This window comes from Penaeus chinensis, chromosome 5, assembly GCF_019202785.1.
Source record: "Penaeus chinensis breed Huanghai No. 1 chromosome 5, ASM1920278v2, whole genome shotgun sequence".
In the NCBI taxonomy this organism is placed as follows: domain Eukaryota; kingdom Metazoa; phylum Arthropoda; class Malacostraca; order Decapoda; family Penaeidae; genus Penaeus; species Penaeus chinensis.
In genome coordinates, this window is record NC_061823.1 from 6472196 (window position 1) to 6487456 (window position 15261).

At 36.1% G+C, this 15261-nt stretch overlaps 2 protein-coding genes and 1 non-coding gene across 4 annotated transcripts in view; all 3 read right to left on the reverse strand.

Moving 5' to 3' along the window:
- Window positions 1-344: 344 nt before the first annotated feature.
- LOC125025703 (histone deacetylase complex subunit SAP18-like) lies at window positions 345-5242 on the reverse strand. The gene is made up of 4 exons (XM_047613825.1): window positions 5157-5242; window positions 2731-2837; window positions 2388-2582; window positions 345-1063 (listed from the first exon to the last, which is right to left on the reverse strand). Exons 1-4 carry the CDS (start codon window positions 5226-5228, stop codon window positions 979-981), a joined length of 459 nt encoding a protein of 152 aa, XP_047469781.1. The 5' UTR covers window positions 5229-5242; the 3' UTR covers window positions 345-978.
- LOC125026035 lies at window positions 1190-1319 on the reverse strand. The gene has a single exon (XR_007114925.1). It is a non-coding gene; the product is annotated as a small Cajal body-specific RNA 8 (non-coding RNA).
- Window positions 5243-13314: 8072 nt separating the features above from the next.
- LOC125025417 (inactive hydroxysteroid dehydrogenase-like protein 1) overlaps window positions 13315-15261 on the reverse strand; it is a 6626-nt gene continuing 4679 nt past the window's right edge. For both annotated transcript variants that reach the window (XM_047613411.1, XM_047613410.1), the window contains one exon: window positions 13315-15261. This exon is cut by the window's right edge and continues 716 nt beyond it. The gene's annotated coding sequence lies outside the window, so the exon portion shown is untranslated.

The window sequence follows — 15261 nt, forward strand, 5'->3', positions numbered from 1 at the left end:
CATGGATAAACATCAAAAGAGCCATAACAGACAGAAATAGTGTTCATAAAGCTCTCAAAAATGACAGACACAGCAGGGCACTCCAGGCAAATAATAAACAAAACAAAAACAGAAAGAATAGGCATGACTTATATGTGCTGTCATATTTCCATGTGTCTTATATTTACATGTAGTGTAAAATCATTTTCTATTTTAACTAATGGAATAAAGTATTCCCTCAAATACCACCAAAAATCATATACTCCAAATTGTCCCAATAACTGGGGTTTGCAAAAACATTTTTTTATATAATTACAGTAATAAAATCAAGATTTCAGTTAATATTAGGATACCAAAACACAATGCACTGTATTCCAATGTGTATTCTTATATTGAAATACATTTTTTTTTTTTTTTTGTATTAAAATGCTCATACATACTCTTTTACAAACTACAAATTCTCAGTACTGTGCTAAATTATCTAGGAATTACATCAACATTTTTCCAAATACCAAATACCTCCTTTAAAAATTACAATAATGTTTTATCATTATCTATCTGGACCTTATTGAGAACAGCTTTTTTTGTCAAGGGATAAAGTAAAGTTAAGAAATATAGTCAAAATGCAATCTAATGCCCTTTTGCAGATTTTTCTCTTTTCTTGCAGAAAATGAAGCTTTGTAATTCTTAGTATAATATAACTTCGAATAAACTTCAATTCACGTTATAAAAGGAATGGCCATTCGTTCTCACCGACACAACCAATGCAAAAGTTGGCTTTTACAGTGTGCCATTCAAGAACAAAAAATATACATATAGTAAGCCTGATCCAAATTTTGGATCTAAATATAACAGATGATTTTATGTTCAACAAAAAATATTGTTACTGGAAAGCAAACCTCAGATAAAAACGATAATTTTAAAGAATCAGTTCCTTGAAGATTCATACACATCAAACTCTCTGGAAATGAAACCTCTCCACACCCTCACAGGAAATGACTAGTACGGCCTCAGCATGCGGCGCTGTGGAGGTCCTCGGCTTGGGGGTGTGATGGCAATGTCAAGGAAGTCTCCTATGATGAATCTGTAGTGGAGAAGATGCCTTGAGTTGCACATTGTGTTGTTAAATTCATCACCTTATGTAAAATCTATCACTACTGCATGCACTTAAACTATGGTAATATTCTTCTTCAATATTTGTTGTAATTTTTATTGTCTGCCTCGTATCTGTCCATACCAAGGGTCTGCAAATAGCATGGTCATCAGAAGGCACTTTCACTCTTTGGACAATAAAGTGACAGTTTTGATGAACTCGAATCAAACCTGCGTATCATGTCCAATATCTTTAAAATCTAGTAGAGAGTAGCATACAAAAAGGTATGCTATACATCAGTAAATGTAGAAAGGGCAACAGACAGAAAACACACCAGCAATACAGCACAAAAATAGATAGGATTTCTGCCCACACTGAGTCCTAACAAGATCATTTACCATACAACTGAAGGTGGTTTTACTCAACTACCATAATCCAAAATATTTAACCCAATGCCTCCAGATGAAGTGTAGTTCACGTCATGCCTCTGGACAACATGATTGCGGCTACAAAGAACAGGTTATTCACATCTATTACTATGATGCATGCATTCATTTTAGGCTGTTCTTTATACAGTGCTCTCAGTAATTGGGGTATTGCTCGAGGGAGAATGGAACATGTAATGCTCCGATTAGCTATTGTAACATAAAAATAGGACATTATATGTCATATAAATTATTTGCCTCCTATCCCTGGAACATAGCATTCTCTTGCTGCTACTGTGAACCTGGAATTAACCTTCATGATCTGTCTCATGTCAACTACTTACATTGTCATATGGCACTCTGCCAGTGTGAAGTAACACACAAAAGGGAACTACTGAAGCCATGGAAGTAACATACAATCTCTTATTTCATAAGAATAATATTTGTGAAAATGAAAGAACATCTTGTTTTATCCCTCAATAAAACCACATTCAATCTTTTGCAAAGAATGTAGCATACCTAATTTACTGAAATGGACTTAATGTACTATTACAGGTTACTGCAAGTCCAATCCAAGAATCAAAATGAATATCATATATGTCTGAATATGCAAAACCATTAAAATCAGGTTTTCGGATACAAGTGATACAAAAAGCAATCACATTGCTTTGTTGGTGTGGCACAAGTGTAGACCCAGCAAGCTTGAGAAAGGCCCAGGAGACAAGCCCACTCAGCCGTGCATACTCCAAATTCTCCTAGAGGCACTGGGTTAATATATCATTTAAAGATCTAACTCATTCACTATTACTGGTACTATTTTCCACTAACTTCTTGTTTACTCGAACTCAATTACAGAGAAAATGGTCATTAAAAGTCATGTTCACACTTACCCTAACTGTGCAAGGGTTTTGTTGTCATCAAAACCTTTCTGACCAATGGTAATTGATCCAAGTGTTTTCAGACGTCCCATGTTCTTGGTGGATTCCAGGCAGACCAAACAAAACTCGAACACAGTACCTCGTCTACGAGTGTCAGGGTTTACTTCCAGAATCAGACTACCAATCTCTCTTAGCGTGGCATCCATCCTGTAGGTAAAGGAGTTTAATAAGGGAGTGGTTCTTATACAAGGCACATTATTCAACTTGTAAATTCTGAATTGTAAGACAAGTTTTAATTTACCAAGTTTCTGACAGAAGAAAACAAAATCACCAGATACTCAATACAATGACTAACCACGTGTAAATTTGCAGTTCATTAGGGGGGGTGTTCCCTCGTCTGTATTCTGCTAAACTGTTGTGTCGGCCATTTGAACAAAACACTCTCAGCAATAATGGACATGTCTGTAAAAAAGCAAATATTTTACATGCACATCATTTGTAAATAAATATATGAGGATGCAACATATCTGAAGTTAGATCCGAGATATGTCAGCATAGCTATGTATACCTCATTCCCATTTTCTCTTATACCATAACCTGGACAAAAAGTGTTTACCAAATTCAAACGAATGAACCTGGCCCTAACCACACAAACTACCACAAGGACAACCACATGAACCAAAAAACCCTCTTCACATGGGATCATCATTTTTCCCTTGCTGGTCCCCCTTGCGATCATCATATCTCTTTAGCCGGTGCAGTCCTTGAGCCTTTATTTGAGAAAGGTATGCTATCAAATAAATCACAGGAATATAATGCACTACCACTCCCTAGATAATGTGTATCATGCATTAAGGAGTGCTACTGTTGGGAGGAAGAAAAGATTTACGTCCAGCATGTCAAGACAAAACAAGAGTTAGAAAAGGAGCCATTAAACTATAATCACTTTTACTCTAATGCAAGTGATCTTGAATAAGCTTGGTATCAGGGATCCAGAAGGTAAAGCCACCTGGTCAGGGTTCAGTAACATAGGGTAGATTGAAGCATAACCACATGGGATTCCATGGGGTAGAGGGACAGAACCACTGGCTCGGGGTTTTGGCGAGGTTAAAAAGATTGAACACAACCTGTTTCACACACTCTTAAATACAAAATAAGGTTAATTTTTAGACTATGACAATTGGGTCTTCCCTTACAATATTTATATCATCAGATTTGTTCTCATGTGATGAGAACGAATCTGATGATAATCTCCGTCGCATTCTCCAGCCAACAATCTTGATGTGATTTGACAAGTCCCGATAGCAGGGGAGGGTATGAAGTAGATCAGGGAAATTACGGGGTAAAACAGGCTTAAATAAGAAAAATAGAAAACAGAAATGTGTAAAACAAGCACACAAAAGCTTAAAATCAGCTAATGAAACTCTACAGACATCGCCACCACCTTTGAAAGTATACGGGCTGACGCGCCAACTTTCGAAGAACTCTACAGGAACTATACCCATCGTTCGGCAAAAATCTACGGGATTTCACATAATCCAGATCCCCTGTGGTAATTGTACAATGCGTCCTAACCAATAAACCAACCTAACCAACCCTGTGGGATTTATACACTACACTCTATATATTCCTTATTCCTGGACCCCTGTGGTATTAAATGCACCTAGCCAGGGGGCTATGCCCCCTGGACCCCCGTGGTAATATCTTTGCCTGTCAAATCTCCTGGTGAAAACGCACATGCGCACAAGGTTATTTTACAGAATGGCGTAAATAATTACCAAAAGACATAAAAGAAGTATAATAAAACTAAAAGAATACATTACATACATGAATTCAGAAAAAACAGACACTAGTAATGACAAAATAAGCCTTCTCACAAGCGCGGACTACTTGATGGACTACATGATGGATCGCAGTAATGAGTTACGCGTCACATTTGCTTTGGTTTTCGCAAGGTAAACATGGAAGGGGACTTAGAAAATGAAGAGTCAATCTTCTGTCTTCTGTCTTGTATCTCCCTTATTCTAGATTTGCGCACCTTTTGCCATAGTTTTCATCAAGGTATCGACTCCATACACTTATTTTACTGTACTCTTGATTGACATAAATGGAAAGTTTTCCCAAAATACAAGTGTGCATCCCTGTAGTCTTTCAGTCAGGGATTGTAATAAGTCCCTGATTAAGTTTAGAGTTCTGTATTATTATTTCTTTTCAACTTTTACTGCCTCTCAAGCCTTTCTTAAGTAATTTCTCCACTTATTCTCCCCCCACCCCGTTCCCTAACTATCCCCCAAGATAGGTGTGATAAGAGGGAAAGGAGTGAAACCCTATAATAAGTGGCTTACACAACTGATAATTATCATATTTTCTTAAAACACATCAAAACACCTCGAAATTTATTTTTTTTACACGAAAAATGAAGTGCCGCCGTTAAACTAAATAATAACCATAAGAAGTAATGATATACCCGACAAATAACCCAAAGGCATATTTTCTCGTACCAATCGATTTAAGGAACAAGAAGGAACATCACAAGCATACCGTGCTACTTAAATTTCCGCTTTTATGGGGAATAAATATACTAAACTATGGCATATTTTTACACTTCTTTGAACAGAATAAACATGAAAATTGCAACTTGGCGGTGAGGCTTTCTCAAACGATCGCCCGGGAATGCGAGTGATTTTATTTCTTTATACGCGTCCTCTTTACCAGTATACCACCAAACACTGACTGCTAAATGCTTAATGCGATCTATCTTTTATCATACACACAGCTCACCTTCTCTCTATCGATGGGTTTTTCGTTTGTGTCTTTCCGCTCCTCGACTTTACTCTCCACCGTGGACGCCATGATTGAAAACTTCAGATCCGACACGGTTCATTAACTTCGATTCTGATGGTTATTTTTCATACTTTTACTTTTAATTTGATAATAATGTTGGACTTAAATATGATCTTGTTTTAATAATTTACAATATAAAGAGACATGTTTTTCGTTTCTTTTAATGATATATTCAAGTTTGTGTTTCTAATAACAAAATGTGCTGGATCCGAATTTAGCTGAGTATGATCGGGTGCATACAAAGCGTATTGCATAAGGCCCAGTATCCCTTGACTACTCAATGAATATAAAACAGCTGATTATCCAGTTTAATATAATCCGATTACATCAGCAGCATAAACAATTCGTGAAGCAAATTTGTTTTTATATGATTTGCCACGTGGTCTGAAAAAACGTTTTGATAATTTAGTATACCCTAGTAACCTCCATTATTGTAACATCAATTTGTCAATCCATCGTCATCTATAACTGTGTGTATGTATATATGTATATATATATTTGTCTATCAGGGGCGTCATTTCATTTTTGCGGGAGGGGGGGGGGGGGGGCTCGATGGTGGATCGGCAAGGGAAGCGAGCACAATTTTCGAAAAATGACATACTCTAGGGGCATTTTAAAGCTATAACCAGAACTACATTTAGGTGCAATTTAGTAACCGAAAAATGAAGACACTAATACAAAAATAAAAAATAAACTATTCTACTGGATTAATGATCGTGAGGTATGGGGGAAGGGGGGAAAGCCAGATCTATTGACGGGTAATCAGAGTCTTGAGGGGGGGGGGGGGATTGGTACCCCAACTGACGCCCTTGCTGTCTATCTGTCCATTTATCTATAAAGTTATATCTATCAATCCATCTATGTCTATAAGCATATAGGTACATCTATACACACACACACACACATAAGTATTGCAAATTTTGCTGATGGAGACAGAGACATAATCATATTGGGACATGAAGAAAGAGTTGTAGAAGATGGAATCGAGCGATACAACGAAGACAAGAAATTGACTGCCAATATTCTCATGGTCATAAATCCCGAATTCTCGGAGCAAAATAACATAGTCCACAGGAGGTTGGGATTATTCGAAAAAGGAAAGAAACGCCCTTTAAAGATGACTTTCATGAATAAGCAAATAGTAACTGGCCACACGCGACGAATATTAGAAAATCTGGCTTAGAGAAAATATGAACAAAGATAACAAAGAAATTCTGTACTAAAAAAAAAAAAAAAAAAAAAAAAAAAAAAGAAGGTAAAACACTAAAACGAACAAAAGGACTGAAAAAAATCTTGTTTATTTGGAGGGTGAGAGGCCTCCAAGCAAAACTAGTTTCCTTGCAGCCAAAAGGATTACCGAAAGTTTATGTCTAAATAGTTTATACAAATATATATGGTTTATGTTTGAAGTTACTAGAACTAGATGGAGTTACTGAAAGTAATAAACCAAATGTAATATGAATCACTGAATCCAAACTGGATCCCCCCGTAGACGATGTAACATTAGGACTAAGAGACTACAACATTACGAGAAAAGGGCAAATGGAAATGGAAAGGGGTAGCAATATTAACAAGGAAAGGAATTATTATAAAGGAATTAGAACACCTAGGTGGAGCGAAAGGCAAACTCCTTAAATGGATGGAAGATTTTCTTCATGAAAGACAGATGAGAACCGTAATTATAGGAAAGCACTCTACATGGTGACGAGTAGTGGAGTACGTCATCATCTTGAGACTTGCGAAGTTCTAGCTTCGCCCGGGCCTTCCATATATGGCCCGGCCTGTTTCAGCATTTTATGGCTGTCTCATTTTGTTTTCTGACACTCGGTGCTTACCGTGGCGATGGGATTGCCAGCAGGCGCTCCTGCCGCCATGGTGTAAGCATACCGCATAATATCTTTACCAGCACGGCGGCTGTTGTCGGCGGTCCCTGTCTTAGGAATTGTGTGTGCTCACAATTCTGTAAGTAATGTACGAGTGTGGCGTTCGGCTCGCCGCAATGCATGCAACACCTCTCTTCACGGTCGTTTGTCTCTATGATCTGCCATGCACAGTGGAAACCTAGTCGCATTCTGTAAAGAATGACATCGGTACCTCTGTTGATTATTTCAGAGAGTACCAGTGGTTCATAGTCTGTGGCGTCTGAGTACCAGCTGGCCGAGGGGGAGGATCTCGTTGCCTCTCTGTGAAGCTGCAGGAGGAAGATACATTTCTCCTTTAGGATTTTTCGGCTTGGTTGTATGATCATGGGATTTGGGGGCATACCCCTGCCAATGTCGGCTAGTCTGTCAGCAAGCTCTTTCCCCCTGATGCCAGTGTGGCTGGGGACCCAGTTAATGATTATTCTTCTACCCTGAGCAAGAATTCTCTGCGCTATGGTAAGTACAGTGGTCAGGAAGTAGACGGTCAATGGCTGCCCTGGAGTCTGTATGTATGACCACGTGTCCTTCCCTCAGGAACGCGTGGGCTAGGGCCTCTGCCTGTAGCGAGGAGGCGTTGTTTGTTACCCTCATATATTTTGTGGCATCCCTTGCTGCAAAGCCGGCGCCTGCAGTGTGGCTCAATGGATCGACTGATCCATCCGTTAAGTATGTTCTACTACCCGGAGGAGTGATGGCGGCAATGACCCTCTGGGCTTCTGCCTTTAAACTAGGTGTGGGGTAATGACTCTTTTTCATTGACATAGATAAAGAACTCTATCAAGGTTTGTGCCCACGGCGGGCCTTCGACAAAGTTAGTGTGGGGGGAGTCCATGCCCTTAGCAATAAGCTGTTCTTTGAGCTGATGGCGTATCAACACCCTGGCTGTGTGAGACAGCCAGTTGTTTGCAAAGTGCTCGTTGTCTTGTTCTAGGCGTCCGACTATTTGTTTGTCTTAGGCTTGAGTTCCTGGGAGCCTGGATGACCTTTGACAGGAATTGTGCTGCCATTAGATCGATTCGTGAGTCCAGGGGGAGGAGGTTGAGGACCTTCGTCCATCTTGGGGCACCCAGAATGATCCTGGCAGCTTCATTTTGGACTGTCTCCAATATGTCTTTGTATTTTTCCCTTATGGCAATCAGAGCGACTGAGGCATAGTCCACAATGGGCCGGACGGCATGTACATAGAAAGATCTTAGTACTTTGTGTCTGGCTCCTATGTGTTTCCCAGTCATTGCTCTCATGACAGTCTTGCTTTGGTTCGGTCAACCAGGTGCTGGACCTCCTTCTGGAAGGAGAGGGTCCGGTCTATCCTTACCTCAGGGTATTGGAAGTCCTGGACCCTTTCCAAGTCCATTCCCTGGATTTTCAGACTTGTGCCTTGAACTTTATGTCTTAGAGCCATGGCTTTGGATTTGGCTGCAGAGATCTTTAGTCCTGTCCTGCAACACTCCTCAGACACACGGTCCAGACAACGCTGGGCTTTATTTAGGCAGTATGTACTAGTGGAGGTGATTGCAAGATCGTATGTATAGGAGATGGTCTTGCACCCCACGGGGAGTTTTATGTTGAGGATGCAGGACATTAAGGTGTTAAATAGGGCTGGTCTGAGAACCCCACCCTGTGGCGTTCCATTTTCTAGTGGCATGTGTTGTGATAGGTTGGAATTTGACTCTGGCTGTCCTGTTCCTGTTCCCTTCTCGATCAGCCTCTCCTGAATGGTAAGAGGACTTGCTAATTCAAAAGCTTTCTCCAGGTCACAAATGTGCCCGTGCTGATTGTGCTTAAGAGCGTTGCTATGCTGTACGCTGTGTTCATGCCCCTGGTGAACCCGTGGAATACTCAAGGATCAGTCTTGGCACCAATTATGTTTACTATTTTCATAAATGATTTAGGGTCATTTAGTTATCTAAATATGATTGCAGACGACGCGAAATTGCAAAAAAAAAGATATTAGACATCGACTTTTATTTTTTTTTTTTTTGCAATTTCGCCAATGCCTCCAAAGTGACATCGAGAACATATTAATTTGGAGTTATACGTGGAAAATGGAATTTAACACCAATAAATGCCATGTAGCCATGTTCGGAGAAAGTAAAAATCGTCCAATTTATCAACACAAGTAAAGACACATAATATTAAACCAAGTGGATGAAGAAAAAGACCTTGGAATAATCATAAACAGCTACCTAAGCCCAAATGATCATATAAATGACAAGGGTTGATTGCCAGCATAAGGGCATTCGAGTATGTGGTAAAGAAGGTCATTATAGCCATTATAAGACCTACTCTTGAGTATGGTGGTGTTATGGAATCCACACTTAAATATAGATAAACTTGAATAAGTTCAAAGAGCAGCCACGAATTTGGTACCTATTCTAAGAGATATGAGGTACAAAATACAGAAAATATGTCTTACTACTTTGGAAGAAAGAAGAATAAGAGGTTACAAGTGACATGATAATGATGTTCAACTATATTACGGAAAGAGTCAAGTCAGACAAAGATGACGTTATAATTTTGAACACAAGAAAGACGTGAGGACACAGCAAAAAGTTGAAAGTAAAATGAGGCGAGAAAGATGTCAAGAAGTTCCCAAACAGAACTCTTGAAACACTGGACAATCTTCCAAATAACGTTGTGTGTGCCAAAAATGTGCATCAAGTCAAAAACTTATATGATAATTTAAATATAGCAGGCGGGACCGTCTGAGCTTAGCTCTTCTCACGTATTAAAACAACAACTAGGTATGAACCCACACAACGCAAACACGCTAGCACGCACACGCACGCACGCACGTACGCACACACACACACACACACACACACACACACACACACACACACACACACACACACACACACACACACACACACACACACACACACACACACACACACACACACACACACACACACACACACACACACACACACACACACACACACACACACACACACATATATTATATGTATATATATATATATGCATATATATATATATATATACATATATATGTATATATGTATATTATATATATATATATATATATATATATATATCTGTATATGTTTATAAATATAAATATAAATATATATTAATATTATATATATATATATATATATATATATATATATATATATATATATATAATGTATATAAATGTATATGTATGTGTATGTATATGTATATATATATATATGCATGTATATATATTTGTGTGTGTGTGTATATATAAATATATATATATAAATATATTTGTGTATATATACATGTACATAAAAAAAAAATAAATAAATAAATAAATAAATATATATATATATATATATATATATATATATATATATATATATATATATATTTGTGTGTGTGTGTGTCTGATATGCTTTGATTTTCTATACTTTAAAATACACTCCTTTTTGCAACTAGAGGATAAAAAAAATTATATTCTCTATAGGAGATGTATCAATTATTTCACCCCACATTTGTTTCTCTATGGATACTGATACTTGTAAACATTTCTCTAAAACTAATCTCAAGTATAAAACAAATTTGATCTTCCTTGTAACACTTTCCTTGTTTGTATATTACAGAGGGGAGGGAGGGTTATGTATATACATTGAGTTAAATGACAGGTAGTTCCATTTAATCAAAAAAATTGGAAGCACTAGTTGTCATGAATTCTAATTATTGTTCTTACATGACAATTTGCATTTTCAAAAATTTGTTCTTGTTGTGCATTTCAATTACACTGCTATGGGTATCCTATATGAGTATTACAATTGAATTATATTTACAACCTTTTGAACAACTGGGAAGGAGTAAAATGGCATGCACTTCCATTATCTATGTATTTATTTATCACTGTAGTCACATGCTTCAAGATGTATAACATTATTGATTAGATAAATGAAAACTAAAATACCAACTCTGGCTTGTAGGGATACCAATGTCTGTACATTATTGTGTCTCTACAAACTTTTCAGTATCTGTATATGGTATGACAAATGTACTTTAAAGAGAGAATAAGCTAAAGTAAAACAAATCTATACTGGAATGCAAAGCAAGGGTGGTATATAAGCACCTGGAGTCAGTTCCAAGAGGCATAAAGCATGAACATTATTAGTATAAAGCAGATACATGACAAGCAAAATGTATACTGCATGTCAAGAATTAAATTCTATGAGACTGATGGTGAAGCTAAATTCAACTAAGATGTGAATGTAAGAAGAGAGATTCAAATGTATTATCCAGCCATTCATTGTGAGGACTTCTTTCACATCCTCTATGTATATCATACAGTATTCTTCAGGTGGAGGCAAGGATCATAATTGTTTTTGATAATGAATCACATTACTCTAATTCCTGATTTAGTTTTAGATTTTTATTAATCAATTAGACTCAAAGAGTTCTAGTCAACATGTTTTAAAAAAGTGAAGGAGATACCTTTAAAAATCAGCATAAGAACTGGGGCTTGGGATTATTAAAGTTTTAATATACATTTATTGCCATGAAAACAGGAGAGCAAAGAGATAATGTTTTTGTTTTTTTAGTAAGATTATTAAAGAGAGCAAAAAGTAAAGAGCCATGAAACATCAGCACATAATGCACTCAACCAGAAGTATATTAATAAAATGATTTTTACACAAGGCTTAGGTGTATACATATACCTTGGGTATACATGTGAATGTGCATATCAACGTTCCAAGTGAAAAAAAGTTTTCATACATTTTCACTCTTAAACTCTCTGGTTGAGTAATATGATATCAGGTATAGCCAAAAATTTACAAATATGATGTTTTATTTTAAGTAATTTAATTTTATGAAACCATAAAAAAAAATGGTTTTGATTTTGATTCTCTTATGAAAAATCAGCATTTTCCTACTTTTTGTTAGAGTACTTTCAAACATTGCTGAAACTAATTGGTCATGCAATATTTAGGAGAGGCTGACTACTAATATATATCTCAAGCCATAATATACATCTCAAGTCAAGACAAAAGCATTTGTAACAATTTAACTTTAATGTGATCTGTGCTCAAAAACAGCCACTCACTGATAAATATTAAAAACTGCAAATTCTTGTGCATTTAGAAGGCATGGGAATGAGGTATTAAAATTCTTTTCTCATTGTGTGTTTCAGCAGTTTATATACAATATGTTACATTAACTTGTCGATGTCAGAAGTGCATTTATCCATGCACAGTCAACTGTAGTTTTATTTTAATAATTTTGCTTATGCATAGCTGGCATTAGAAGAACTAGTTACTGGGCCTATCTGACCTCACCTATTTACCCCACCTCTTTATTTTAATTAAAAATGTATCACTATTGTAATTGTTAATAATGTTATATTATAATCATGATGATAAGAAGATATGGTGATATTTGTAATGTTATCAGTATTAGAAACCAACAAAAAACAAGTATTGGGTAGACAAGAGAGATCAGGTTGGCCTCATAATTTATTCCTTGATGCTTGTAAAGCCATATGCATGTAAACAAAATTAACAACACAAAATCACAGTGAACATTGATTGTATTCTGCATCAGAGGGTTTAAATTAGTTTACAAAGAGAAGCCCAAATTTGCTTTCAGTTCCCAAAACACTAAGTGAGCCACAGTAGTGAAATTTCCTTTTGACTTGAACTTCACTGAGTGCATAACATTGATGAATGTGGTGCATCATGCATACATCAGCCTTGTTGCATAGCTAGTCTCATATCACTGATGATTTAGGCCATTTGAATGTTAGGTAACTACAACACTACCATTTTTTGAGCATATAGAATCTATGATTCTATGGGTCCTACATATATATGGCACTGTGATCCAAATTCACAAATAAATAATAAATAGCAAAATAAAATATCTATCAACAAATGTGCAAAGGGGAAAAAGGAGTCTAGTAATTCACCAAATATACACTGTAAGGGAAGATTTAGCATTACCTGAGAAGTAGGTGGAAATATAATAGATACTAATTCATATAATGCAAGAGAAGACAGAGAAAATATGTCAGGTAGAATGGGAATCAAAATATGTGAATTTTTTGTATATGAATGAACAATATTTCTTGTGACACATTAGTAAAAATGACATCCTAATTATTTGCTATCAACAACTAATGATCATTAACTTAACAATATCTAGAATAGGAAACTCAAACAGATGAAATAAATGTGAGCTGAAAATAACTTAGCTCTTTTTCTTTAATATCTCATAGATTAGATTCAAAACCATCAGGAAAGGGATAAGAAGTACCACAGTATGCCACTTTCAGGAGAAAATTTTCAACGGAATTAGACATTTCAGCTAAAGATGGTGTCTATATAAAAAGGAGGATGACAACCAAAGAGCAAGAAAAAAGGATTGACAAACAAAATAAATAGAGTGAATTAAATAATACCAAAACAAGATTACTATAAAGGGTATTTATTCATGATTATCAAATACCTTCCAACTGGCTAAACAGTTGAGAAATCAAAAAAACTTTCATGAAATAAACATATTTACACACAGAAAAAAATAATTATGATAAAAAAAAAACATAAATAAATGAATATCAAAGATGATAAGTGGATAAAATAGACAACCTTTAAAACACCCTCTCTGTCCTATACAAAATGGTCAGCCATCATAATGGATAACAAATTACTCTTATTGTACTTCAAGGCATCTCTGACTCTTACTGGTGTCACAAAGTTAAACAACAATACCAACAAGACTTACCAAAATTAATCTCACCATTACAATTATTTGGCAAAGTTCTTCACAGCCTGACTTTGTTTCCAGACATTCATCTTCTATCAACAAATGTCACAATGATTATATCCTGCAGGTTACATATTTGTGCATGACAGATGAAACTGAGCTATGAAAATACAGTTTGCCTCACAAACAAATAAATTTCTGGATGTGACATTTACAGGTGCACATTTACCTACTTTGTATCATTGCAAGTTAAGAGACGTATATAGAGCACACCAAAATGAACCTACAATAGCATAATTAAATATTCTGCAGTTTGATCTATGTAAATGTCTACAACCTGCATGTTAGTATTAATAAATCTCACTTTTATGAGAACTCTAACCAGCTACTTATATACATTTCTTTTTCAAACACATCCCTTAACTTGTAAAGTGCCAAAGAAGAGTTTTAACAAGACTAGATATTGGCTTCTGAATGTCAAGGAATAGTACTTCTTAATTTGTAAGGCATATATTTCATATTTCGAAAAGTCAAAACATCTAGACATAACCAAGATACAATGTTTCAAATTTCCCCAGTTTTCCCAGGCAAAGCTGCATAGAAAACAGCCACCTATGTAGCAGCTACTATATGAGGTACATTATCCTGGGGGATGCTGGGAGATATCAGCATCAACTCCTGCAAAAACATTATAAATATGTGTCTAATTCAATGAGCAACCAACTCTCTTGAGTATGTGTTGTAGGCTACCAAAAGGACATCTCATGAGGCATGTCACAGTTTATGAATTAAAGTCCAATACCGATAATATTCAAACTTCCAGCAAAATGAACCAATGATACATTACTTTTCTTTTCTTTCTTCTTTTATTCCAACTTCCAATGGAGAAGGAAACTTAAACTGGTTTGTGTTTACACTTCTGATTTACCATTCAAACTGAAATTCAAATTTCCAACCTTACATTCACCAAACAAAAAAATCTACAATACACTTTCCTTTAGTCAAGCAAATCTTCAAAGCCTAGCAAGAAAGCTGGCAATGCTCCATGTTAAAGTAAAACCAGTACAACACACAAAGCTTGTCCCATTTCATATTTTGCCACAATAGGATTGCTAATGTCATTCACAAAGCTACTTCCTTAAACTCTCATATAAATGATAACAATGTACAATCAACAATCACAATATATACATTATCTGGAGTGGAATGTTAGACTTTAATGCATCATAGTCTATGCCACCATATCTTGCTGCTTCCATTTAAAGGCAATAAGGTCCAGTACATAAAAACATGAATCTCTCCCTTAATTCCTAATTTATCTGATGACATTCTATCTTAATCATTATCAAATGAGTTGCATGCACTGAAGAGTAATCTTGTAATCACCTATTTTTATATAATCCTATATA

Coding starts and splice junctions, on each gene's coding strand:
- LOC125025703 (XM_047613825.1), bottom strand. CDS start 5,228: ATGGCGTCCACGGTGGAGAGTAAAGTCGAGGAGCGGAAAGACACAAAC. Junction 2,838..5,156: donor AACCCATCGATAGAGAGAAG/GTGAGCTGTGTG, acceptor GCTTTTTTACAG/ACATGTCCATTATTGCTGAG. Junction 1,064..2,387: donor AAAACCCTTGCACAGTTAGG/GTAAGTGTGAAC, acceptor TCTCCACTACAG/ATTCATCATAGGAGACTTCC.